This window comes from Sorex araneus, chromosome 1 (assembly GCF_027595985.1).
Source record: "Sorex araneus isolate mSorAra2 chromosome 1, mSorAra2.pri, whole genome shotgun sequence".
Lineage (NCBI taxonomy): Eukaryota > Metazoa > Chordata > Mammalia > Eulipotyphla > Soricidae > Sorex > Sorex araneus.
In genome coordinates this window covers 451054063-451081128 of record NC_073302.1, presented here as the reverse complement: position 1 = coordinate 451081128, position 27066 = coordinate 451054063, and the positions used below count along the sequence as shown (strand labels likewise).

Genomic DNA, 27066 nt, shown 5'->3' with positions numbered 1-27066 from the left:
GCCGCCCTCTGGGCAGCTGGCCCTGCTCAGGTGACAGGAACGGGGAGGCCACGCCTAGGCCAGCGCAGCATTTGTAGGGAGGAGGCGGGGCCTCGGCCAGGGAGCCGCCAGCCAGGAGCAGGCAGGCTGGGCTGCAGAGGGTCTGGCCAGCCCCACGGGTCCCCCGAGACACCGAGCTCTCTGTGTGATAGCCCGTGTCTTACCGCCAAGCCTCGCTGCCTGAGACGGCCACACCGGCCCTGCCAGACCTTTCTTTGTCCCTTATATCCCATCCTTGAAAGCCACTTTAACTTGCTTTTACCTATAAACCTGTGTGCGGGTGTCTGTTGTGTCTGAGGGAAGGAAAAGGTTATGAAGTGTTACAATGTGGTTTGTAACAATCCAATGTTATAATCCAATATTGTTTAAGAAATCCTTTTGTATCAAACTTAGGATACTTAAAATATACTATGTTTCCGATCCCTGACTATGACTCTAAACAAGAACCCTCTTACTCATGTTTTTTTGCTTTTGGGTCACACCCGGCGATGCTCAGGGGTTACTCCTGGCTCTGTACTCAGGAATCACCCCTGGCGGTGCTCAGGGGACCATATGGGGTGCTGGGGATTGAACCCAGGTTGGCTGCGTGCAAGGCAAACGCCCTTCCTGCTGTGCTATCCATCCAGCACCCCCTCTTACTGTTGTATGAAATAAAGGTGGGGGATAGGAGGGCCCGCTCAAGGCACAGCACCTGCCCCTCCTGTGAGGCCCTGGGCTCAGTCCCAGGACTGGGAATAGTTGGTCTTTTTACCTAATTCATAAAAATTCAAAGGGTCAATTTGAGACACACTTTCTAACCGTAGGGGTTAAAAATCTGAATTATCACATTGAAGGAATTTACTATGAGGCAATTAAAAACAATTTTTTTTTAAGAGAATGAGTGTGTGTCTGGGGAGGAAAGGTCTTAAAGTGTTACAATGTGATTTTCCCCCAGTGTTAATGATACATAAGAGCAGAAACGCTTCTATTTAGCATGTAGCTTTGACCAATTATTTTTTTGTTGTTGTTTTTGGGCCACACTTAGTGGTACTCAGGGCTTACTCCTGGCTCTGTGCTCAAGGACCACTCCTGGTGGGCTCAGGTGACCATATGGGGTGCCAGGGATCAAACCCAGGTGGGCCACAAGCAAGGCAAGTGCCCTCCCTGCTGTTTTATCACTCCAGCTCAAATTTTTCTGAAGCGCAATTGTGTCTTCTAGATTGTTTCTTGTAAGGTTTTTTTTTTTTCTTTTTGGGTAACACCTGGCGATGCTCAGGGGTCACTCCTGGCTCTGCACTCAGGAATTACCCCTGGCGGTGCTCAGGGGACCCTATGGGATGCTGGGAATCGAACCCTGGGTCAGCCATGTGCAAGGCAAACGCCCTCCCCGCTGTGCTATCGCTCCAGACCCGTAAGTTTGTTTCAATAATTAAACCTTAGTTTTGGTTTTGGCCCACGCCCAGTGGTGTTGGTTCTCCTGACTTGCTCAGGAGTCACTCCCCGAGGGGCTCGGGACCATGTTGCGGCCCAGGGACTGACCTGTCAGCCACGTGCAAGGGCAGCACCTCACCGCTCAGCCCTGCCATAAAGTGTTTTTCAGCTGCTTCAAAGTTCAGTGCATTGGCTGGGGCCACAGTACAGAGGGAAGCCATTCGCCTTGTAGGGGGCCAACCCTGACTCTAGCTTCTGTGCTTTATAGGGTCCCCTGCGCACAGCCAGGAGTGAGCCCTGAGCACAGAGCCGGGAGTGAGCCCTGAGCAGAGCCGGGAGTGAGCCCTGAGCACAGAGTCAGGAGTCATCCCTGAGCACAGCCGAGTGTGGATCCTCCCATAAAACAAAACCACCCCAAAACCTGGGGCTGAGAAATAGTCCCAGGTTAAGGCACTGCTTTTGGCTTCATTCCTGGTACCACACATGGTGCCTGGACCGCTGAGCACAGAGCCGGGAGTGACCCCGGGCACAGAGCTGGGAGTGAGCCCTGAGCACAAAACTGAGAGTGACCCCGAGCACAGAGCCTGGAGTGAGCCCTGAGCATAGAACCGGGAGTGAGCCCTGAGCACAGAGCCGGGAGTGACCCTGAGCACAGAGCCGGGAGTGAGCCCTGAGCACAGAACTGGGAGTCAGCCCTGAGCACAGAGCCGGGAGTGACCCTGAGCACAGAACTGGGAGTCAGCCCTCAGCACCGCGGGGTGTGGCCCCCAAACCAATAAGGAGACGGCGAGGCCTCACGAGCAAAGCAGGCACCACACTGCCGGGCCCTTCCCACTTTACTGGGGTCTCAGCGGGCCGCCTTGCCGCGCCCCTTTTTGCCAGCAGCGGGCGGGTGCCGCTTGGCCTGCGGCGGGTTGGGACACGCGTCTTGCTCGGGTAGGGGATGCGCCCTGGCCAGCACGATCTCATCGACGTCCACCAGCTGCAGCGTGATGTCCGTGACGGCCCGCAGGCCCTGGGCCTTGGTGATCAGCACGTCCCACACCCCTTCCTCGTCCGCGTTGATGGCCCCGTCGCTGCCCACGCCCGCCAGGATGTTCCCGGCCCGCTGCGCCGTGTGCAGGTCGGCCAGCACCTGCGCCACCTCGGAGCCGCTGTTGCGGGCCAGGGTCTCGGGCAGCGAGCGCAGGGCCTTGGCGAAGGCCAGGAACGCGGGCCCCTCGGGGCCCTCCAGCCGGCGGCCCTTGTCCGTGAGCGCCGCGGCCAGGGCCATCTCGGTGGCGCCCGCCCCGGGCAGCAGCCTGGCGTCCTGGCCCAGCTGGACATAGGCCTGCACGGCCTGGTGCGCCGCCTGCTCGGCGTCGCGGAGCCCCTCCCAGCTACTGCCCCTGAGCACCAGGCTGAGCGTGGGCACCGCCGCGGGCTCGCCCTCCAGCACTGTCACGCTGCTCTGGCCCAGGACCTGCTGGTACACGCGCTGGCACAGCCCGGGCCTGGGCGGCGGGATCAGGCAGGGCAGCAGCGGCGTGCCCAGCGCCTGGCCCAGGTACACCAGCTCCCGCCGGAACGGGGTCTGGACCACCATGATGCGGTGCCTGTCGGCGTGCGCCAGCGTGCGCTCGTCCACGTCGCCCCACACCACCACCACGTTGACGCGCGCGGCGGCCAGCTGGCCCACGTGGCGCTCCAGCAGCTGCTCGCAGCCCTTCTCGAAGCCCGCGAGCTCCGGGGAGCTGGCGAGGCGCGGCGTGGCGGGCGCGTGCGCGGCGGCGGGCCCGAAGGGGCAGGCCAGCAGCGCCAGGCGGGCGCCGTCCAGCACCTCCTGCACCTGGCCGCGCGCGCCGCCCGCCAGCGCCAGGCCGCCCAGCAGGCACGAGTCGTCGGGGCGGCCCCCGGGCAGCGCGCACACGCGCACGCGCGCCGGCTCGAAGGTGCCGTCGGGGCCCTGCGCCGCCCAGCACGCCTGCGCCAGCAGGCCGCTCAGGTGGCGCGCGTGGGCGCGCGCGTGCGTGCCCAGCACCGAGTGCAGCACCCAGAAGGGGTCCTCGAACGGCCCGAGCGCGCGCACCGCCAGCCCGGGCAGCAGCGCCTGCGTCTCGGCCGCCGCCGCCGCGTAGGCCTCGCGCAGCCGGGAGCGCGGCAGGCCGGCCCGCAGCAGCCCCTCGGCCTGCTCCAGCAGCGCGGCCGCCAGCAGCACCACGAAGGCCACGCCGTCGCCGCTCTGCTCCGCGTGGCTCTGCGCCGTGTCGCGCACCAGCCGCGCCGCCGGGTGGTCCAGCTGCAGCGCGTCCAGGATGGCAGCCGTGCAGTCGGTGGGCACCGCGTCCCCGCGCGCCGTCACCAGCAGCTTCTGCAGCCCGTGCGGCCCATAGCACGGCCGCAGGATGCGGGCCAGGCTCTGCACCGCCGCCAGGCAGCCCACCAGGGGCTTCTGGGGCGCCGGCTCCGGCAGCTCCTCCATGGCCCGCCCCGAGCGCCTCGCCCGCTCCGGGAGGCCTCAGAGGGACCCAGGCTCCTGGGGGGCAGCCTCCGGGACAGGTGGTGGGGGTCGCGGGCAGACGCGCTCCACCCCTAGCCTGCTCTCCTGGCCAGTCTTTCCAGGGGTCTTTCCAGGAACTAGGCCTCGGGACTCGCCCCTGAGAGGACCTGATGAAGTCACAGAGTGGCACGTGGCATCAGGCAGGGGTGAGGTCACAGAAGCTGCGCGGGGAGCCACACATATGGGGGGAGCACCCGGGAGGAGGGAGGAGGCACACGGAGCACACTCGCCCTTTGGGGCGGATGGTGGGGGCCGTCTTTGGGAGGCCGCGGGTGATACCCTGTTTGGCTCTTTCGGGGACACACCCGCGCTATGTGGGAGTTAGGGGGTGGGCTCAGGGCCTGCAGAAAGTGGACACTATTCCTTGGGGACCAGCTGTATGTGTGTGTTTGTCCTCCCTTCCTTCGTCCCTTCCTCCCTCCTCTGTCCCCCATCCTTTCTCTGCTTCCTCCATTTGGGGGACAGGGTTGCCGCTGCCTCTATTCAGGGTCACTCCCAGCAGACTCCGTGGTGTCGGGAATTGAACCTGGCGGGGCTCCTGCAAGGGAAGACCCTCCCCCTCCCCTCGCTCTCACCCGCACCAGGTTCCTTCCTAGGGCCAGAGAGGCTCGGCCCTCCGGCCACCTTGTCTGTGCTGCTGATCCCGGTCCTGAGTGCGTCTGTGGGTCAGCCTGTCCTGTGGGTTGTGGTCTGTGCCAGCGTGATGCGCTGTCCCTGAGTGGGTGTCCCTGAGCCAACTCGGGAGCGTGGGGTCAGAGGAATGACAGCGTCCAGTGTGCCGGCGGCAGGTCACACGCCCCGGAGGATGGACTGTGAGTGTCCCGGCCTCAACCCTCAGCCGGGCTGGGGACCTGGGGATGGTCCAGCAGGTAGAGCACTGGCCCGGCACCTGGCCAGCCTGGGTTCCGTTCTCAGCACGCCTAGGTCAGGAGTGATTTTTTTTTTTTTTTTTTTGCTTTTTGGGTCACACCTGGCGATGCACAGGGGTTCCTCCTGGCTCTGCACTCAGGAATTACTCCTGGCGGTGCTCAGGGGACCATGTGGGATGCTGGGAATCGAACCCGGGTCGGCCGCATGCAAGGCAAACGCCCTACCCGCTGTGCTATCGCTCCAGCCCAGGAGTGATCCTTGAGCACGGACCCAGGGCTAAGTGCAAGCTCGGGTGTGAGGGTGCAGAGAGCTCAGGGTGCGAGAGAGCCCATGTTCAACCCCAGTTCAATTCCCAGCGCTGCCCGGAGTGGACCTCACGGGCCCTGGCCCTCCCCAGCAGCACCGTGCCCTCAGGAGGACATTGAAATGTCAGGGATGCGCAGCCAAGCTTAGCCCCATTGGTAACATTTCTGGGGTGCCCTCCCCCCAAATCAGGAAAAGAGCAATATAATTAATTTTTCACTGGAGATTTCTCCCCCCCCTGTTTTTTTTTTTTTTTTTTTGCTAGACCTTGTGGTTTTCAAGGTTTACCCTGGCTCTGTGCTCAGGAGTCACTCCTGGCAGGACCCGGGGCTATATGTTGTGGCAGGGTTTGAACTGGGAATGACTGGATGCAAGGCAGAGCGTTTAGCCCCATGCCAGCGCTCCGGCTAAGCCCCTCTTTGCTGGGTGGTGGGTGTCCCTCGGGGACAGCTGCAGCCCTGCACACCATGTGCCAGTCCACGGGCCTGAGGACAGGATGGTGGCCAGAAAGAAAAGAAGGGGGCTGGAGCCATAGTACAGCAGGTTTTTGCCCTGCACGCAATTGACCCGGGTTCGATTCCCAGCATCCCATAGGGTCCCCCCAAACACCACCAGGAGTAATTCCTGAGTTCGGAGCCAGGAGTAACCCCTGTGCATCGTCAGGTGTGACCCAAAAAACATGGGGAAAAAAAAAGGAAAAGTCACAATTAGACTTCGCAGTTGAGGCTGGAGAGAGCACGCTGGGGTCACGCCGTGTCCGCGGTGCCAGCCAGAGAGGAGCGTTGTGTGAGTTTGGCGAACGTTGCTGCTCTGCTCTCTGGTGACTATGCCGCATGCTCTGTGCTGTTCCGGACCATTCTGCACCGCAAGCCGGGAGACATGAGTAACGCAGTACTTTGGGGGTGGGGTGGGTTTTAGGGCCACACCCGGTGCTGCTCAGGGGTTACTCCTGGCTCTGCACTCAGGAATTACCCCTGGTGGTGCTCAGGGGACCCTATGGGATGCTGGGGATCAAAGCCGGGTTGGTCGCATGCAAGGCAAATGCGCTACCCACTGTCCAGCTAACTCCAGGGCGCTCTCGGCTGAAGGTGAATAGACAGCTGCCTCCCCACCCGGCAGGGAGCGCGGGTGCCCTAGGAGATCCCGGCGGGGAGAGCGCTGGTCAGGGATGGGTCAGGGATGGGAAAACGGTCTATGGAGAAGTTGCAGAGAGAAAGAAGCAGGAAGTGGTGCTTCCAGGAGGGTTCGGGCTTCCAGGCCCTCAGATGCTGCTGGAGGCTGGGTCCAGAGGGGGAGGGGAACAGCTGGGCGGGGCAGGGGGCTCTCCGGGACCCTAGTCTGAGCCCACAGCACAGTGGGCCTTGCACGAGCCGCCTGGGTTTGCTCCCCACCCCACTGAGCACATCTGCCTGCCAGGAGAGCTCCCGGAGCGCCCCTGGGTGTGGCCCAGAAGCGAAGCTGCAGGCCTGACCTTGAAGAGGGCTCCTGGGACAGCATCTCCAGGGCCACCGCCAAAGTGGCTGATGGTGCCAGTGTCTCCTTAGGGTGACCTGTGTGACCACATGGCACCAGGGAGGAGAGGATGGGCACAGGCTCTGGCCCCAGGACAGGCTTGCCAGCTGGCAGCCCACAGTCCATCCTGGGCCTTTGTGTTGTTGCTGGGAGCGAGTCCAGGGCCTCCCACATGTGGGGCAATGCCGTGCCCCCGCGGCGTGGCCTGAGCTCTGGAGGCCGTTGCTGGACGAGACCAGCCTCAGTTTCACTTTTCACTCTGATCAGCCATTACATTCATGTTAACTTTATTTTTCCTTCATTGATATCAAAATGAATTTGACAGGGGCTGGAGCGACCGCACAGCAGGGAGGGCGATTGCCTTGCACGCGGCCGACCCGTGTTCGATTCCCAGCATCCCATACGGTCCCTTGAGCACTGCCTGGGGGTAATTCCTGAGTGCAGAGCCAGGAGGAACCCCTGTGCATTGCCGGGTGTGACCCAAAAAGGAAAAAAAAAAAGCAAAATGAATTTGACAGAAAAAGACTAGATCGTGTATGTGCGTGCGTGTGTGTGTGTGTGTGTGTGTGTGTGTGTGTGTGCATGCTCACGTGTGTGCCAAAAAGATTTGCATGCAGATAAACCATTATATAAATTTGCTCTGGGGCTGGAGAGGTAGCACAGTGGGCAAGGCGCTGGCCAGCTGGGGTTTGTTTGTTCCCCAGCACCCCTTCTGGTCCCCAAAGCACCGCCAGGAGTTATCCCCGAGGGCAGAGCCAGGAGGCAGCCCTGAGCACTGCCAGGTGTGGCTCTAAAACCAAAAAAAAAAAAGTTATTGTACACAACGAATGTAAATGTTTAATCTTCCTATTTCTGTGCTTCCCTGTTTGTTTTTCAGTTGCGTTTGCCTTTGTGTGTACTTCTGAGCACTGCCGGCTTGCAGTGTAGACCCCGGGAGGCCAGCGCCTCCGCAGACCCTGCAGTGTAGACCCCGGGAGGCCAGCGCCTCTGCAGACCCTGCAGTGTAGACCCCGAGAGGCCAGCGCCTCTGCAGACCCTGCAGTGTAGACCCCGAGAGGCCAGCGCCTCTGCAGACCCTGCAGTGTAGACCCCGAGAGGCCAGCGCCTCCGCAGACCCTGCAGTGTAGACCGCGAGGGTTTGGAAAGGAATCACCTCTGATGTTCTGTTTCTTTGAAGTTTCAACCAGATTTGTGGCGCAGGGGCCCGAGAAAAGGCACAGTGGGGAGGGCGCTTGCCCTGCTCATGACTGACCTGGGTTCGATCCCCAACACCCATATAGTCCCCTGAGCACTGTCACTGTCATCCCGTTGCTTATCAATTTGCTCGAGCGGGCACCAGTAACGTCTCCATTGTGAGACTTGTTACTGTTTTTGGCATATCCAACATGCCACGGGGAGCTTGCCAGGCTCTGCCGTGCGGGCGGGATACTCTCTGTAGCTTGCTGGGCTCTCTGAGAGGGGCGGAGGAATCGAACCCGGGTTGGCTGTGTGCAAGGCAAACACCCTACCCATGGTGCTGTCGCTACAGTAGGACCCATAAAGTTTTAAAACTTTTTTGGATTTACTTCTGTTTTTAGGCCAAGGCAGCTGTGTGCAGACTGACTCCTGGCTCTGTACTCAGGGATCACTCCTGCTGGCACTCGGGGATTGAACCCGGGTTGGCTGTGTGCAAGCGTCCCTTGTATTGTCACTCAGGCCCTAAAGCACTGTGAAAAATGTAAAGCAAAAAATAATCCATTATGAGCTACACATAAGGGCTTTTTTAAGTTAATTTTTTTTTGGCTTGTTAGGTCACACCTGGTGATGCTCAGGGGATACTCCTGGCAGAGCTGGGGTGCTGGAGGAACCATATGGATGCCCGGGATTGAACCGGATCAGCTGAGGGTAAGGCAAATGCCTGATCTGCTCCAGTCCTAAATTTGAGTTTTAAGTAACTGAAATTTTGTTTTATTTTAAGGCCACGATCAGTGGTGCCCAGGGACTATTCCTGACTTGTGTCCAGGGGCTCTCCTGGTGGTGCTTGGAGCTCCTCAAGGTGCCGGGGATTGAACCTGGGTCTTCTGTCTGCAGACCATGTGCCGTTGACCTATCTTCCTGGTTCCCACGAGTGATATATTCTTTCAGGGCCAGGGACGCTGTCCAATGAGAGAGGCCCTGAAAACACACACACACACACACACACACACACACACACACACACACGCAGAGTTTTCCACACTTTTTTTGTGTTGGGAAATGACTGAAGGCTGAAGTGGCTGCTTTCTTTCTTTCTTTCTTTCTTTCTTTCTTTCTTTCTTTCTTTCTTTCTTTCTTTCTTTCTTTCTTTCTTTTATTTATTTTGGTTTTGGGCCACACCCAAGGATACCCAGGGGTTACTCCTGGCTCTGAGCTCAGGAATTACTCCTGGTGGGTCCAGAGGACCAAATGGGATGCCGGGGACGGAACCTGGGTCGGCCGCGTGCAGGGCTGGTGCTCACTATACTGTCTCTCTGGCCCCAGGTGGCTGAAACTATTTTGTGTGCAACTTTACTAGTAAAAACATGCACAGAAAAATGGTAGGATTTTGAGAGATCCTTTCTCTACTGCGAAGTAATCAAGACGCTGGCCTTGCATATAGTCGACCTGGGTCTGGTTCCCAGCACGGCATCTGGCCTCTTGAGCACTGCTAGGAGCTACCCCTTGAGCACAGAGCTGGGAGTAGTTCCTGAGCACCACCAGGCGTGGCAGCACCCCTGTCCCCAGTAACCCTGCAGATTGGCCTCTTCAAGCCTCAAGTTCTTCATAGCCTTACAAAGGTTCCGTGTTAAAAGTAAAAATGTATGTTTCTCTTTTCCAGAGAAGAAATAAAACCAGGAACCAAACCACAACAAGCCAGGCACTGACCCACCAGTTCTGCCCACTCCCCGCTGCCCCGCTGCCCCCGACTCCCCCCACACACCCATCCCCCATTTGCCAGACTCTCAAAGAATCTTCTTTGCTCACATTTTCATGGGCTAACGATTTTGCTCTGTGGCAGATAACCTCCCTCCCTCACTGGGTGCATTTTATGTGTACTTCTGTGCTCTTGAAACATACAAATGTTACAGAAAAAGGTGATATAGAGGGGCTGGAGCGATAGCACAGCGGGTAGGGCATTTGCCTTGCACGCGGCCAACCCAGGTTCGAATCCCAGCATCCCGTATGGTCCCCTGAGCACCGCCAGGAGTAATTCCTGAGTGCAAAGCCAGGAGTAACCCCTGTGCATCGCCGGGTGTGACCCAAAAAGAAAAAAAAAAAGGTGATATAGAAAGTGAAAGTTTCTTATAGCCCAGCCCTTCCTGTGGAACTGCCCTTAACCCGTTGTTAGCTGTCTGTCAGGGGTTGGAAATGCCTGTTTAATAGGTAGACTTAGAAAGTAGACAGCATTTTTTTTTTCAGTGAAACAAAATAGTTTTTATTGAAAAAATCCAGAGAAATGTGAGGGGAAAGAGAGATTAAATTTTATTTATTTTGGTTTTGGGCCACACCCGGAGATGCCCAGGGGTTACTCCTGGCTCTGAGCTCAGGAATTACTGCTGGTGGGTCCAGAGGACCTTGTGGATGCCGGGGATCAAGTGTGGGTCAGCCACCACGTGCACTCACTACACTCCCTGCCCCATGTGACAAACTATTTGTGTGCAACCTTAATAGTAAAAGTATGTGTTCAAGAGAGAACGTGTTCAAGGTAGGTGTTCGGAAGAGAACGTGGGCTTTTCCAGAGGGGACGCAGTTTTTTTTTTCCTCCTTTATTGTTTGTGTCTGATGTGTCATCCAGATACTGAAACATTTCTGATTTCAAAATTTTGAGGAACCTCAACTACCTGCCTCCTAATTTGGTTTCATAGCTGTGTAACTTAAATTATTTAATTTAATTTTCATGGATTGGGACCCACACTGCAGTGGCTGGGGGTTACTCCTGGCAGCGCCTGGGGGAGCCATGAGGGTGGTGCTTGGGCCTGGGCTCCACGTTCAAAGCAGCTGCTGTAGCCCGCTGACCGGTCCTGCTGGTCAAAGGTGAATAAGTTGGGGCTGGAGCAATAGCACAGTAGGTAGGGTGTTTGCCTTGCACGCGGCTGACCCGGGTTCGATTCTCAGCATCCCATAGGGTCCCCCAAGCACTGCCAGGGGTAATTCCTGAGGGCAGAGCCAGAAGGAACCCCTGAGCATCGCCAGGTGTGACCCAAAAAGAAAGAAAAGTAAATAAGTCATTATTCTTGATTTTGGGGCCATCCCTGGCTGTGCTTAGGGATCATTCCTAGTGGGGTTTGGGGGACCATGTGGGCTGCTGGGATTCAGTCTGGGTGGGAGTATGCAGGATAAGGACCTTACCTATTGTACTCTCTCTCCGGGCCCTATATGCATAGATATATATGCATGCATATATATCTATATATATATTTAGGCTTTTGCTCACGCTTGGTGGTGATGCTCAGAACTTGCTCTTGGCCCAGTGCTCAGGGTCACTTTTGGTGGGGCTCAGGGGTGGTAGGGATCGAACCTAGGTTGGCTGTGGGCAAGGCACGCGCCCTGCCTGCTGTACTGTCATTCTGCCCACGCCCCTCATTTTCAGCTGGAGCAGCACTACCCCGTGACATTCTCCATTTCAGGTGTTCGAGTCACTAAAAGTCGACATGTGGGTCCTTGAAGGAGAACATACGCCCCATGCCGGGGTCCTGGGTTTGATCTCCAGCACCGCAAACGAGTGTGGGGTGGGGATGCTGTTCCGTGGTGAATCACACACATCGCCTGTGAGTGCTGGGCGGCAGCCCTGGCCTCACCCTCTGCAAGACCAACCCGTGTCTGTCGTGCACGACTTCTGCCACTGCATGTCCAGTGAGCCTTTGAACTGTGTCACGGGAGTGAGGGAAACAGAAAAACCCCTGGGAATTTTCATGTCGAGTATTCCTTCCATTCTTCCTGTCATCCGGGCCATGGTAATCTGCCGTGCCCGGGAGAGCCATGCTGGCTAGTCTACCACAGTCCTTCCAAAACAGGTTCCACGTTCCAGCGCGTGGCCCCCTGCGCCCAGGACACGAGCGACCCTTGAGCACCCCCAGGCGTGGCCCCCAAACCAAACACAGACTCAAAAAACAAAAGTACGTTCCAACAACTTGCCTACTCCACAGCGGCCCAGCCGGGTGCAGAGATGCCAGGCGGGCTCGCTGTCGTCCTCCCCCCGGCCTTCCTCAGCTCTGCTCGGGCTCCTTCCTCCCCCCCACTGCGGCTCCCCGGGGCGTTCTCTGTGCCTCCGGGTTCCTCTGAAAACGTCCCTCCAGCGGGCGTGACTTGCGGGTTGCACCTCCCGATTGCCCAGGCGCGGGCTCCCGGCCCTCCGGAGTGGTGCTCGGGGAACTCGCAGCCGGGAACGGCCGGTCCAGTTTCAGCATCGGACACGGCCAAACATCTGGACCGCGCGCGGATCAAGGCTCGAAGGTGTGACGCGCAGAAAGAGGGAGACGTGTAGACCCGCGTATCAGTGCTCATGGAACCGGTCAACAAACCTCTTCAGCTTATTTTTGTAAATAACGAGCGTGCCCAGTGCGCGGCCGGGCCGCGGGGAGGACGCGGTGCTTCCCGCGGTGGCCCCGCCGCCCCCCGGCCGCAAACTCCCGGGAACCTGGGCGCAGGCAGCAAGGGGTTAAACCCTGCGGAATTAAAACGATTTAAGAACTCATTTACTTCCAAGTGTCTCAGCATTATTTGGGGCGCGGTGGGGCCGCTCCGGCGGTGCGGGGACCCCCGCGGGGCTGCCCGGCCGTGGCCAGCGCCCGCCCCGCCCCCGCCGGCCCTCCAGCCGTGGGCGGGGGGCGCGGGTGCGAGACGCGCTCGGCCGCCCGACACCCCCGCGGACGGCTTTATCTCGGCCGGCTCCAAGACTCGGGTTTGCAGACGGAACCGTCCCGATTGGGCCCCGCGAGGCGACACGGTTCCGAGCGGCTCCGCCGGGAGCGGGCGGGGAGACCAGTGTCCGCTCTGCCTTCGGCGGCGCCCGCGTCCCGGTCCCGACCCCGCTCCCGATCCCGGACCCGCGCTCCGCGGCTTGGCGCGCTCCGAGGCGGAGCCGGAGCCGGAGCCGGAGCCGGAGCCGAGTCGCGGCCGGGCGGGGGCGGGGGAGGGGCGGTGAGGTCAGCGGCGGCCGCGGCGGCGGCGCGGGGCGCGGGGCGCATGCGCGGGCCGGCCCGTGCGCGGCGGCGGCGCGCGCGGGGGGGGGCCCGTGGGAGCGCGCGTGCTCGCGAGTGTGCGCTCGCGCGTGCGCGTCAGTGCGCGCGCTCGTCTGCGCGCGCCTCGGGGTGCGCGCTCGTCTGCGCGCGCCTCGGGGTGCGCGCGCGCGCGCGAGGGGCCGTGGGTGCCCCGGGGGGCGTCCCGCAGGCGCCGCGGCGCGGGGGGCCCCGCCGCCGCCCGGCGCGCTCCGCCCGCGCAGCTGTCAAAACGGGGCGGCCGCCCGGCGCGGGGGCGGGGCGCGGGGCGGCCCCGCCCCGCCGCGCGCCCCGCCCCGCCGCCGCCGCCGCCGCCGCCGCCGCCGCCGCCGCCCGCGCCCGGCCCGCCGCGGCCCCCGCCCGCCCGCCGCCCCGCCCCGCCGTCCCCCGCCGGGCCCCGCGCCGCCCCGCGCGCGCCCGCCCCGCGCCCATGCGTGCGAGAGCGCGTCCGGCCCGCCGCCCGCCGCCCCCGGGCCCCGCCGCCGCGCCCGGCGCCGCGGGAGATGCGCGACGCTGAGGCCGCCGGCCGCCACCGCCGCTGCCCGCCCGGCGCCGCCCGCGCCCGGGCCGCGGAGCGCCATGTCGTCGGAGGAGCCCCGCGCCGAGCCGCCCGAGGAGCCGTGCCCGGCGCCCAGCCCCGCCGCAGACAAAAGACCGCGGGGCCGGCCGCGCAAAGATGGCGCCGCCCCGGGCCCGCGCGCCCGCAGGAAGTAAGTCGGCCCCGACCCGGCCCGCCGCGCCCCGACTTCCCGGCCGCCCCGGCCGCCCGGCCCGCCCGGCCCGGCCCGCCGCCCCCGGCCCGCCGCCGCCGCCGCCCCGCGCGGCGCCCCCGCCGCCGCCGCCGCCGCCGCCGCCGCCGCGCCCGCGCCCGGGGCCGCGTGGGGCGGGGGCCGTCCCGGGGGTCCCGCGGGTCCCGGGGGTCCCGCGGCGGCGGCGGCGGCGGGCCGGGCCGGGGCTCCCACCCGCCGGGCGCCCCGCCTGCCCGCACGGAGTTGGCGGCTCGGCTCGCAAGTTCTCTCGGCGACGGAGGAGAACTTTGTTGTCACACGGCTCACCCACACATGCTGATGTGTCAACCGCACACGCTTGCACACTGACACGCGCGCCCGTGCACACGCGCACACGCGCGCACTCTGCACACACACATGTACAGACACACGTGCTCCCGCACACACCCAAGCACACATACACGCTTAGACACCCGTACACACAGGTGTACACACCCATACACAAAGAGCGACATGCTCACAGCCACACACACGTATGTGCTCACTCACACGCGTGCACACACCCGTACACACACACTCACATATCCACCCATCTATACACACATGCTCACACTCACACACCACCTGTACACACAGATACAAACACACGCTCTCACATGCCCACATGCACACACCAGTATGTAGACATACACTCACACATATTCATACACAATCACACACTATGTATGCACACTCACACACACGCTTCCACACATACACAGCCACATGTGCTCACACACGCCCACGCTTACACATGCTAACACACGCTCACACACTTGCACACTTACTCATGTTCACACCTGCTCACACACAGTTCACACATTTGTACAGGCACTCTCTCTCTCTCTCTCTCTCACACACACACACACACACACACACACACACACACACACAGTTCCCCTGGGGTGGAACGAGAGGCTGATGGAGGCACCCCTTCCCTTCGGCGGTTTTCATCTATGGACGCTTGCTTGGTTAAATATTTGCTGTTTTGATTTGAAGTTTTCTCTTTTCAGACTGGTAGACAGGATTCCTCCCAGGGAGTTTAGCCTTTGGGGACTTGGATCCTTTCAGACCTTTTATGTTTTGGAAATTAGGTGCCTATTGGAAGGGAGAGACTCTGGTTGCTTTAGAAAACTGTCCAGGACTGATGGGAGCCAGGCCGTCCCCGCCAGGCCAGCGTGTGTGTGTGTGTGTGTGTGTGTGTGTGTGTAGAGAGGCCGGGGTGGCTGTCTGACCCGACAGGACCAACAGTTTACAAACGGCGACTTTTCCCTGGGCTTGCAAGTGGTCACCTCAGAAATTCAGATACTCTTCGCTACAAGCAGTAAAGATACTGCTTTAAAATGAGCGTATTTTGGGTCTGAGAGTGATAGTACAGCAGGTTGAGAGTTTGCCGTGTTGGCTGGTCCCCAGCACCCCAGATGGTCTCCCAGAACGTCCAGCAGTGACCCTGGAGCGCAGAGCCAGGGAAGCCCCAGCACAGCCAGGTGTGGCCCCCAGGCCGCACAAAAGGTAGATTTGCTTATTTGTTTTAGATTAAAAAATATAAGCGCGCTGCCTGTTATTCTGAGTTTGAATTAAACGCCTAGTTGTTTTATAATAATAGATAATTTTATCATTTGTCACATTTAGAAATGCAAAGACCCGATGGTTTCTGCTTTTATATTAACTATTACTGCTTTAATTTTTTGTTTACTACCAGGAATTAACAATGTCAAATTGAAGCCACTGATCTTAAAAGACAGACTTTAGAACGTAGGTGTGTGTGTGTGTGTGTGTGTGTGTGTGTGTGTGTGTGTAAAGTCGGCGTGTGAATAAACGGGCCTTTCTGTTGTACAGACGTCAGGGGGGAACAGCGGGATCTACCTTTGTCCAGTCCTGGGACGTGGCCAGCCTTCCGCCCGGCCTCCTGGCAGCCCACGGAGCTCGGGGTTTCTGTTGTGCTGGGACCCCTGGGGAGTGCCCGTTCCTCTGTCTGGGCAGGCTACTCGTGGGGGGCGAGGAGCGGCAGGCGGTGGGGATAGGGTTTCTGCGCATTAGCCTTGACCCTTTTTGAATAAAACTCTTTATACCCGGAACCACTTTCTTTTCAGGGGGCAATTACTGTCATTAGAAAACCACCTCGGCCAGGATTGCTGCAGAGAGACTAGGCCCGTCCTGGCGGGCCGGGTGGGCTGGCAGGGCCCCCAGCGCAGGAGTGACGGGTGAGGCCGAGCTTCCCTGTGGTTTGTGCTCCTGGAGGGGCAAGCGCAGAATTTGACGGGAGTAACGCTTTTTGTCCTTTATCCGTGTCCCACCGGACCCTGAACATTCTTATTTGTTTGGAGAGCTGCTCCCAGAGCTGGTTCCTCTCCTGGGCCTTTCCTTTCTTTTTGTTGTTGTTGTTTGTTTTGGGGCCACACCCGCTGGGCTTGCTCTGGCTCGGGGATCATCCTGGCGGGTTGGGCTGCAGGTCCTGCCGCTCCGCCCTGCAGGTTTTGAACTTGACCTTGTGGCTTCCTGTGGCCCTTTTCGCCTTCCTCATGAGAGACTGAGAATCTGATATTTCTAGTCCGGTTTGCAACCTTATATTTAGCTTATTGCTGCTTATTTATTTATTGTTTTTGAGTCACATCTGGTGATGCTCAGAGTTCTTCCTGCCTCAGAAATCACTCCTGGTGCTGTTGGGGAACCATATGGGATGCCGGGGATTGAACCTGGGTCAGTGACGTGCAAGACCAGTGCCCTCCCCACTGGTCTGTCGCTTTGGCCCCAGCTTAGCTGGTTTTTAGTGTGTAAACTCGATGGTCAGAATTTTCCTGTTTTGTTTGGGGCCATTTGCAGTGCCAACGGCATGCAAGGCAAAGCACCTCCACCCCTGTGCTCTCAGCTGCTTTTTCCCTCTAAACTACAAAATCATCGTCAGGGGCCTGAGGGAGAATCCGGCCTGTGAGGGGCTTGCCCTGCCTGAGGTGACCCTCGCCCATGTTGTTCCCTGAGCAAGCCCCCAGCTCAGCGGCCCGCCCAGAGACCTTAAACACTTCAGTTTATTTTAAAATAAATTTTGTTTTTGTTATTTTGTTCACACCCGACAATGCTCAGGAATTAGTGGGCTGTGGGGATGGTATGGGATGCTGGGGACCAGCCCCGGGTCCACTGGGAGCAAGGCACTCCCTACCTATTGTACTTTTTTTTTTTTTTTTTTGCTTTTTGGGTCACACCTGGCGATGCACAGGGGTTACTCCTGGCTCTGCACTCAGGAATTACCCCAGGCCATGCTCAGGGGACCATATGGGATGCTGGGATTTGAACCCGGGTCAGCCGCATGCAAGGCAAATGCCCTACCCGCTGTGCTATCTCTCCAGCCCCTGTACTGTTTTTTTTTTTTAAGTTTATTTTTCGCCATACCTGGAGTATTTAGGGGTTACTCCTGGCTGCGTGCTCAGGGATCACTCTAGCAGGCTCCGGGGACCAAGTGGGACCAGCACGGGGGAGCGAACCCGTGCTGGCCTCGTGCAGAGTCAAGCGCCCTGCCTACAGTATTGTCTTTCCTGCCAATGAGTTTATTTTTATTTATTTTTGCTTTTTGTGTCACATCCAGCCATGTCCAGGGGTTACTCCTGGCTCTGCACTCAGGAATTATTCCTGGCAGTCAGTGCTCAGGGGACCCTATGGGACACTGGGAATCGAACCCGGGTCAGCATAGGGCCAGGAGTAAGCCCTGGCTGTGTGCTCCCGGTGGATGCAGGGAACCGTTTGGGGTGCTGGGGGTAGAATTGGGTTGGCCACCTGCAAACTCACGTACCCGGCCCGCTCCAGCCCTAGAGTGGCTTTGCTTATTAGAAGACCCTCAGAGGCCTTTCTCCGTCTCCGTGCTGCCTGCCTCTGGTCTGTTCCGGGGACAGTGCTCGCTCCTGTGGCCCCTGCTCCCTGTCCCCTAATTGCACAAGTGCGTGTTAGTTTCCCGTTCACAGTCACATCTCCACTGGGCCTTGTGTGTCTGTCGCCCGCTCAGAGTTAGGGCTGGCGGGTCCCCAGGGACCCTGACTTTCCGGGATGGAAAGCCGGGTGCTGTCCTCAGCCCTCAGTGCTCTCTGCGGTCTGGTCTGTGGGAGCCTGCGGCAAAGTCGTGCTGGGATGATACATTGTTTTGTTTGTTAGTGTTTGGCTTTTTGGGTCACACCCATGCCCGGGGGTTACTCCGGGCTCTGCACTCAGAAATGAGGCCTGGTGGTGCTTGGGACCCTGTGGGATGCCCCACCCAGGGTACTATAGCCCCCTGTGGTTTGTTTTTACTTGGGGCCCCCCCTGGCCTTGCTGGCTTGGCTGTGAGCAGGCGGGGCCTTCCCCGTGCTGTGCCAGTCCTCGGCCCTTGAGGATCTTGAGGATTTTTTTTTTTTGCTTTTCTGGTCACACCGGGTGATGCACAGGGGTCACTCCTGGTGGTGCTGGGGGCGGTGACCACCGTGTGGGATGCTGGGAATCAGCCCTGCCCGCTCCAGCCCCTTGATAATTTTTTTTTTCTTTTTGGGTCACACCTGGCGATGCACAGGGGTTACTCCTGGCTCTGCACTCAGGAATTACCCCTGGCCATGCTCAGGGGACCATATGGGATGCTGGGATTTGAACCCGGGTCAGCCGCGTGCAAGGCAAACGCCCTACCCACTGTGCTATCTCTCCAGCCCCCCTTGATAATTCTTTAAGGCAATTTTTTATTGAGGGATTTACAATACTGTTAATTACCCTTTTTTTCCCTTGCTTTTTGGGTCATGCCCAGGGATGCTCAGGGGTTACTCCTGGCTCTGCACTCAGGAATTACTCCCGGGCGGTGCTCGGTGCTCGGTGCTCGGGGAACCATGTGCGATGCTGATGCCGGGGATCAAACCTGGGTCAGCTGCGTGCAAGGCAGGCGCCCTCCCGCTGTGCTGTCGCTCCAGCCCCAGTCACCCTCTTCCGCTTACCTCGTCCCAGCACACGGGGCAGGGGGCTTCCCTTCACGCCCTCCCCACCCGGTAGTGTTTCTGAGGCGTGTGGAGCATGATAGTTCTGGTCGAACCAGACCCACAGGACGTGAGGGGAGCGAGCCGAGATGGACGTTAGAGAGAACAAGGGCTTCTCCAGGGAAGCTGCCACCAGGGGAGGGTGTTCGTGGTTCGAGGCACCTTGGTCCCCTGCAGACCAGGAGCCGCCGGCTTTTCTTTCCAGTCACTGTGTTTCCGCTTCTCCCCTTTATTGTTTGGGGGGGGTTCCCCCTCCCACCCCCAGCAGTGCTCAGGGGCTTCTCATGGGTCTGTGCTCAGGGCCCGCTGGTGCTGGGTTCGAGCCGGGGTCAGCGGCTGCCAGGCCCCCTCCCCGCACTCTGATGACTCAGCTTTTAGCTTCAGCAGATTGATTCTTCCCTTTCTGTTGTGTTTCGGGGCCCTACCTGGCAGCCAGCGCTGGCTGCTTAGTTCCGGGGAGGGGGAACAGCCCCAGCGGTGTCTGGGGGGCCCTGCTCCGAGTCCGCACGCCTTCCGGTCCCTTCTCTGTTTTACTTCTGCTCCTGTCGGGTGGCGCCTCCCCAGAGCCAGGGCTCAGAAGTCCTGCACGGAAACGGGCTGTGTTCGCCCGAGCTTTCGGCGATGGCTTGCTCGGGAACGTCTGCGCGCGGCGGGTGTGAGCTGTCCCCAGAAAGACCACTCCTGAGTTTGCGGCCGCGAGGGCAGGTCCCTCCGCAGAGCCCGAGAGGCCGGCAGTGGCCCGGGTCAAGGAGAGCCGGAGTGACACAGCTCTTTGGCGCTTTCTCTAAAAAAAGCCTCGGCCGAGAGAGGCGCGTCGCTGGACTTTGCTTCCGCTCTCACTCTGGCCGGGCCCAGGCGTGAGAAATGCCCCGTGTTCTGAGAACAGAGGTGGGCGTCTCTGGAGGACAGGCGTACTGGGTGGGGCCCGGCGGGGCTGTGCACACCTCCGGCTGGACCCTGCCCCAGCCGGGCCGGCCCCCCGCCCTCCAGGAGGCTCGTCTCACTCGGTTGCTCCTGCGCTCGGCCTGGGAGAAGATGAAGGGGAGTGGACACAGAGGCCTGGCGGGGGAAGAGCGTCTCAGTGGGGACTGGGGGGGCGGGGAGGGGGGAGGCACAGATAGTGCTGGTGGCCTCGGGGCTGTCGATGACTCTGTAGATAGCCCAGGTTTTAACACAGGCTGGAACTCTGGGTTTGTGTGTGTGTGTGTGGGTGTGTGGGTGGGTACTCAGGGCCTCCTCCTGCCTCTGTGCTCAGGGGGCACTCCTAGTGATGTGTGGGGCCCTGTGGGGTGCTGGGGGTGAGTCCCGGGTCAGCCGTGTATGAGGCAAGTGCTTCCCCCCACTGTCCTTTCTTGCTTTTTTTGGTGGGGGAGGGCTCTGCCTGGTATCTTTAGGGACACTTCGCCTCAGTGGTTGAGGCAGCTCTCAGGGAACCAGGCTGTGTCCAGGAAATGGACGCAGGCGTCTCACGGGTCCGAGTGACCCTGCACCAGAATCTTAACTTTTTTTTTTTTTTTTTTTTTTTTTGCTTTTTGGGTCACACCTGGCGATGCACAAGGGTCACTCCTGGCTCTGCACTCAGGAATTACCCCTGGCGGTGCTCAGGGGACCATATGGGATGCTGGGAATCGAACCCGGGTCGGCCGCGTGCAAGGCAAACGCCCTACCCGCTGTGCTATCACTCCAGCCCCCCAAGAATCTTGACTTTTAAACATATTCAATTAGATATGTTTGATTTATTTTTGTTAGATTTGTGGCCGTGGGACATCTTATAGCCTACTTCTCCCTCTGGGAGAACCTGGCAAGCTACCGAGAGTTTCCTGCCCACGTGGGAGAGCCTGGCAAACTCCCCGTGGTGTATTCATATGCCAAAGCCAGTAACAATGTGGGTCTCATTCCCCTGACCCTGAAAGAGCCTCCAACGCGCGTCTTTGGGAAGGAAGGGTAGAGAGGGGCTTCTAAAACCTCAGGGCTAGGACAAATGGAGACGTTACTGAGACCGCTCGAGAAATTCAGCGATCAACGGGATGATGATGATGATGATGATGATGATGATGATGATGATGATTCAATTAAAATCTTAGACTTGGGACTGCGCCTTGTGGGCTAGGTGACTGTTCGGCTTGGTGCTTGGCACAGCCCGCGGTATTGGGGCCTACTCCGGCTCTGGGCTGAGGTGGAGAGCCGTGTTCGGGGGGTTGGACGGAGGCAGACGCCCTTCTGGCATCTGCTGGCTACAGCCGCTTGTGGCTGAATTGACTCCGGACCCCGCACCCTGCCGCCTTTCACTTCTGCTTGAGCCATAGGTGGATTACTTTTGACTTCATTCAGCTAGGGCAGCCCTTCTGTTGAGCCCCTCCTGGCCTGTGGTTGGCCGGGCCGCTCGCTTCCCGGGGCCTGGGGCCTGCGGTGCGGGCTCTGCGAACATCTGTGCGTCTCTCTTCCTTTCTCGCCGTGGCGGGGCTCATGCGGGTCACACGCTCGCAGCTGCGGTGCCCACACGAGGCTGTGTTCAGTGGTCACCCCCGCACTCACCGGACGTTTCCCGGGGCTCACCCAGCCGTGCTGTGGCAGGCCTAGCCACAGTGCTCACACATGGTGTTTCTTGATTTGTTTGGGGCCACACCTTGGGGCCCTAGGGGGTGACTCAGGCCCTGTTCTTGGGGGTCCCCCTGGCACTGACTGCAGGACCGTGGGGTGCTGGAGGTCCGCTGCGTCAGCCGGCGGGAGACTGGCGCCCCCACACCCCCGCAGCCCTGCTTGGGTTTCTGTTGACGTATTTGGTGCCCGCGACCGTCAAACCCTGAAAAGCGGCTGGACAGTCAAGTCAGTGATTTGTACCCGGGCAGCCTTCCGGGCCTGGAGGGTGGGAAGCCGTGTTCGGACACGTCCGTGCTGCCCCGAGCAGCACTGGCTCAGCCCGGGGGTCGCCCCGCCCCCGCTGTCCTGGCTTGTTGAGTGCCGGGCCTGAACTGGACTCAACAGCGGGCAGCCGGCTGCCTCGCCAGTAGCCAACTCCGGCTCCATCCCCGGCATCCCATACGGTCCCCCAGCACCGCCAGGAGGGATTCCTGAGTGCAGAGCCAGGAGTGACCCCTGAGCACCGCCGGGTGTGACCCCAAACAAAAACAAAAGCAGAAACAAAGCTGTGGCAGCAGAGGGGCGCTCGCCCGGCACCCCGTACGGTTCCCGAGCACTGCCAGGTGTGTCCCCCCAAAGCCCAAAAGCGTGCTGTGACGTGGAGCAGTGTTACTAGTTCTTGGGGGTGGGCTGGGGGCACGGGCAGGAGGCGGGCCTGGAGGCCTGGAGGCTTTGAATGAAGTGAATGAAGTGGGTGCTGGTGCAGATGGTCGGAACATTGTATACCTGAAACTCAGTCATGAGTAACTTTGTAACTTTGTGACTGTTGAAAAAGAAAAGAGTTTCTTTTGGACACGTGTCCTTAGTAAAGAGATAAAGAAGGGAAAGAGTATAAATTAGGTAGGTAGCACTAACAACCTTTTTCCTCACATTCTTTGCTGTTTAATTTTTTGTTTCAGTTTCGAGCCACCCGCAGCTGTGCTCAGGGCTCCCCCGGCTGGGCAGGGGTCACTCAGAGCGTGTTCTGGGGGCTGTGGAGCGGGCAGCGAAGCCTGCAGGCCACAAGCAAGGCAGATGTCTGACCCGCGCTCCTGCCTCTCCAGCCCCGTTTCCTGCCGGTCGCATTGGAAACAGCCGAGCGATAATCTTATTAGAAGAATCATTAAGTATCATTACCCAAACTTGTGACTGTTGTCTTAGTAACTTCTTAGTTATTGCTTTTGGGCCATATGCGGTGCTCAGGGGACCGCGTGTGGTGCTAGGTTGGCCCCCGCAAGGCCGCTGCCCTCTCCTTGGTGCTTTTGCTCCCGGCGTGCTCCCAGCGAGCTTGCTTATATAGAACGTAGAAGGGTGCCCTGTTTCGGACCTCGAAACTCTTTTTTTTTTAAAATTTAAAAATTTTTTTTTGCTTTTTTGGGTCACACCTGGCGATGCACTGGGGTTACTCCTGGCTCTGTACTCAGGATTTACTCCTGGCAGTGCTCAGGGGACCATATGGGATGCTGGGAATCGAACCCGGGTCGGCCGTGTGCCAGGCAAACACCCTACCTGCTGTGCTATCCCTCCAGCCCCCCTGACCTCGAAACTCTTATTTTGAATCGATTTTGTTATTGAGTCATTGTGAGAGAGACCCTTGCAAAGCTGTTTGTGTTTACGTTTCAGTCCTACAGTGTCCAACACCCGTCCCTCCACCAGGGCACATTCCCCAGCACCAGTGTCCCCGGGTTCCCTCCCATCACCCCCACCCCCAGGCTGCCTCTGTGGCGGGTGCTTCCTCCCAGCCCCCCACTGTGGGCATTATGGTTTGCAGTACAGGTAAGTATCATTAAGTATCATTACCCACATGGAAGGTCGTCTTATATACCCCTTTACCTACTTTGACACTTCCTGTCCAGCGCCAGCAGTCCCAGCTGTATTGGCAGATGCTTCCTGCTTTCTTAACTACCCTCCGCCCCAAACACCTGTAGCCTTTTGGGGAAACAATATGGATGTTCCTCAAAGTACTGGAAATTGAGCTCCCATTTGAGCCAGCAGTACCACTTCACCGTAGCCCGAGCCTGGAAACAACGTGCTGCCCACCTGCGTGCCCGAGAACAGACGATGGCTAAAGGAACCCTGGCACAGCTACACAGCGGAATACTATACAGCAGTTAGGGAGTGAAGCCACGACATTTGTCCTTAAATGGATAGACACGGAGAGCGTCGTGCTGAGTGGAAGGAGGCAGGAAGAGAGGGACAGACAGTGACCGCACTCATTTGTGGGATATATAAAAAAAATAGTAGGCGACTAAGGTCCAAGGCCAGGAGGGCTGGTCAGTCGTTGGTCTTGAAGCCTGTGGTTGAGTCTTCTCAAGTTGGGCGTAAGCACTGTCCGAGCCACAGGCTGCTCTGCAGGGGCTGGGCTCCCGGGTCTCCTGCTGGGCCTGACCCTCGGGGAGCCGCCTGTCTTGCCCTTTGCCCTGTCTTCCTGGCCCGGCCGCGCCTCATTGCATAGACAGCTGAGCCCCGGCAGCGGAGAGCTGGGGGGGAGGGAGGGGGGGCCGGGCCCGTGTCTGCTGCCCTGTGGTGGACCAGCCGCAGGGCTTTGGGGCCCAGCCCCTAGGCCTGTTCTGCACTCTGCGTCCTGAAGCCCCCGGGCCACGCAGGGGGCCACGCAGCTGCCCGTGGCCCAGCTGGCTCCCGCCCTCCCCAGCTGCTCACTGGGCCCAGAAGCACCGCCAGTGAGATTGCGGAGGACAACCCGGGCTGTGGCTGGTGACAGTCCCTGCTGTGCTTGTGCGGGGCTCTGGGCCAGCACCGACCCTGTGTGCGTGTGTGCGCACACACACACACACGTGTGCACAAACACACACGCACACACACATGCATGCGCACACACATGCGCACACACACACAGTGACCCCCCCCCCAGAGAAGTCCCCAGCAGCAGCCAGTGGGGGGTCGCTGCTGGCCTCAAGGCTTCCGCGCTCGAGCTTGGGCCTTCCCAGGACTCGCCAGGCTGGTGCCCGTGGCTGCTTGCAGCACGGGAGGGGGACGGGCGCCCGCCCGGCAGAGCCCTGTGGAGTCAGTGTCTGCTCGGCCCTCCGCAGAGACCCCCGGTGCCCGAGGGCGGGCGGCTCCTGCCGGTCCCGGCTCCGTCCTGGGCTGCTCCAGTGTCTGGAGTCTGTCGGTGCCCCAGGACTGGCTCCCCGCGGCTGCGCTCGGCAGGTTCTTTCTTGCGTCCTCTCGGTGTTGGGGGTGAGCCCGGGGCTCTGTCCCTGCCCCGGGGCCGGCCCTGCAGCGCCTGCATGCCCCCAGGGAGGCGCCACGCCCGGAGCAGCTGCTGGGCAGTGAGCTGGCCGTGGAGGCCACCCCAGAACAGGTCCTGCTGGTTCTGTGTCTAGGCTGTATTAGCTGGCGAAAGCCCTCTTGTGGGGGAGGGCACACCCAGTGGTGCTCAGGGCCCTGAACGGGGGGTTTGGGATCGAGCTTGGGTCGCCGATGCCGTCCTGTCGGGCTCGCTCTCTGCCTGTACAAGGTCTTGGGTCACAGCCTCCAGCGGCCAGGGGCTACTCCCGGCGCAGTGCTCTGAGCGCACTCTTGTGGTGTGTGGACGGCAGTTCTGGGGACTGAACCCAGGACTCCTGAGCCTAGTGGGCCGTGCCCCGGGGATAAGCAGGTGTTTGCTTCCTGCAGCAGCGCGCAGGGGTCGCTCCAGGCCTTACTCCTGACTCCGCTCAGGGATCGCTGCTGCTGGCTGGGGGACTATTGGGGATGTTGGGGGTCGCGCAAGGCAAGTGCCCTGCCTGTTTCGCTCCAGCTCTGCACAGACTCTTACTCAGTCACAGCACCTGGCTTCAAGGGAACAGAGGAAAGCCCTATTTTGGCGTGTTTCTGAAGGGAAACAAAGTATTTGATGATGGCATTAAATAAACGCATCAAAGGGTAATATTTAGGGGCCGGAGTGATGCATGTGGCTGGCCCGGGTTCGATCCCCGGCATCCCCTTTGATCCCCTCAGCACTGCCTGGTATGGCCCAAAAGAAAACCAACCAACCAACCAAATGGCAACCCCCCCAAGAAGTCCTGTTTAGTCCAATAATCCCAAAATACACTTGGTATGTTTTGTCGCCTGTGTGTGCCTCTGGCCCGTGGTGGCTGTGGGGGCGTGTCTAGCGTCACTGCTGACCCCCACAGCTTCTTCCGTGGGTGGCAGTAACCCGGGCCCACGGGGAGAGCTGGTTCTTGATTCTTCCCTGGCTCTCTATTGATTTGGCTTACGGGTGACGTCTGGGGGTGCTCGGGCCTCCTCCCGGCGGTGCCTGACGGGGCTGGGCCCGGCCTCCTGCGCCCCCCTTTGAGCTGTCCCAGTCCCGGGGAAGGAACGCCCTCCCTGCTGTACTGTTGCTCCGAAGCCCAGAATCCCTCATTCCCGTTTTCTGGACGGGGCGCAGAGCCTGAGGAGGGCCTCGGAGTCGGCGAGTGACCGAGGCCCTTTTGCGTCCAGCTGTCCGGGGTCTGGGACTTGTCTTGACGGCAGCAGCCCCGGGCCGGGCACGCGTGGGGAGCCGGGCTCTGCGCAGTTCAGGTGCTGGGGCAGTGGGAGGGCCGGGCAGCTCAGTAGGTGGTCCAGGCCCCTCCCCAGTCTGGGGCTGCTCGTCCAGTGGGCGGACCCTGGCCTGCTGCTCTGTGGCCGCCCCGCAGCGGCTCCCCGTCTCCTCTGCTTCCAGTGGCTGCTGGCCACCTGCCGTGGGCCTGGGCAGCCGTGCGGGGGCAGCGGGGCCTTGCGGCTGGCTTCCTCTTCCTTCCCAGCTGCCCCCTCTCCCGCCAGCCACCCCCAGGCCTCTCCTTACTCCTGCCGCACCCGGTTATACTCCGGGTCACTCTGGTGCTGCTCTGGGGACCGTCGGGATGCCGGGGACGCTCGCGTGTCGGCCCGGGCCTGGGCAGCGCCCGCCCTCCCGTGCTCTCTGCCTGCTCCCTGTTTTGGTTGGGGAGCTATCGGGGGGGGGGTGTAAGGTGACCAATTCGGGGAGCTAGTCCTGGCTCCCCGCCCTGCTGCCGCACAGTGGGGGGTCTGGTCAGTAAGCCCCAGAGACCCCGGTGTGCGTGCTGGCCCTGTGTCCGGCCACGGACAGGCGCCAGCCCCCGGTGTCACCGTGTGGAGCTGTGCCGTCGTTGGTGAGGAGACCCTGCACTGCGGTGTCCTTGCCCAAAGGACGGGAGGGCGGTGGGTGTGCTGCCCAGAGGGCGGGACTCCCTCAGCGTGTCTGTGGGCACTTCACAGTCTCACTTGCTAATTATACCTCAGGAAAACTGGAAGAAAGTGAGAAGGAAAGAAAACACAGAAGGGAAACTGGAGTACGTGAGCCCACGAGGAAGGAACGGAATCTGGGGTTTGGGTTTTTATTGCAGGTAGCAGGAGCTGCAGGGACGTGAGCAGGAGCCACATCCTGCCTGGGCCAGCAGAGTGACCTTGGGGGTGCCGGGACGAGCTGCCGAGGGCGTGGGGCTGGACACGGTGGACATTCCCAGCGCCACGAGTCACGGGCCCTTCAAAAGTAAAACGAGAGAAACGGGAGCGGAGAGCCTTGACAGCGGGAGGCTGGGCTGAAGGGAGACTGTCCCGCCTGTCGTAGGAGAAGGACCCGTGCAGGACGCAGGTCTGGCAAGCCTCTTGCTGTGGCTTGTCCGGCCGCTATCCGGCCCCCGCGGGCCCTCCCTGCCCTCTCCTGGCTGCTCCCAGCACTGCGGGGTCGGGCCTGGCTGCACTCGAGCCCCCGGAGGGAGCATTTCAGTGGTCAGCTACTTGGTGGGGGTTTCTCCCGGGGTCTTCCCCAGGCCTTCCTGACCTCCTCCCTCTGGGGGTTTTGG

The 27066-nt window shown here is 60.1% G+C and overlaps 2 protein-coding genes across 17 annotated transcripts in view; one reads left to right on the top strand and one right to left on the bottom strand.

The window, feature by feature from the left end:
- Positions 1-2296: 2296 nt before the first annotated feature.
- CCT8L2 (chaperonin containing TCP1 subunit 8 like 2) lies at positions 2297-3910 on the bottom strand. The gene has a single exon (XM_055130209.1). It carries the CDS (start codon positions 3908-3910, stop codon positions 2297-2299), a length of 1614 nt encoding a protein of 537 aa, XP_054986184.1.
- A 9500-nt stretch (positions 3911-13410) lies between these two features.
- The window catches only part of KMT2C (lysine methyltransferase 2C), a 169473-nt gene continuing 155817 nt past the window's right edge, over positions 13411-27066 (top strand). For 15 of the 16 annotated variants that reach the window (XM_055144984.1, XM_055145032.1, XM_055144981.1 and 12 more), the window contains exon 1: positions 13411-13598. In XM_055144984.1, the coding sequence (XP_055000959.1) occupies positions 13468-13598 (131 nt within the window). In that variant the 5' untranslated portion in view covers positions 13411-13467. The remainder of the gene's footprint in view (positions 13599-27066) is intronic. The other variant, XM_055145083.1, reaches the window with a different exon arrangement.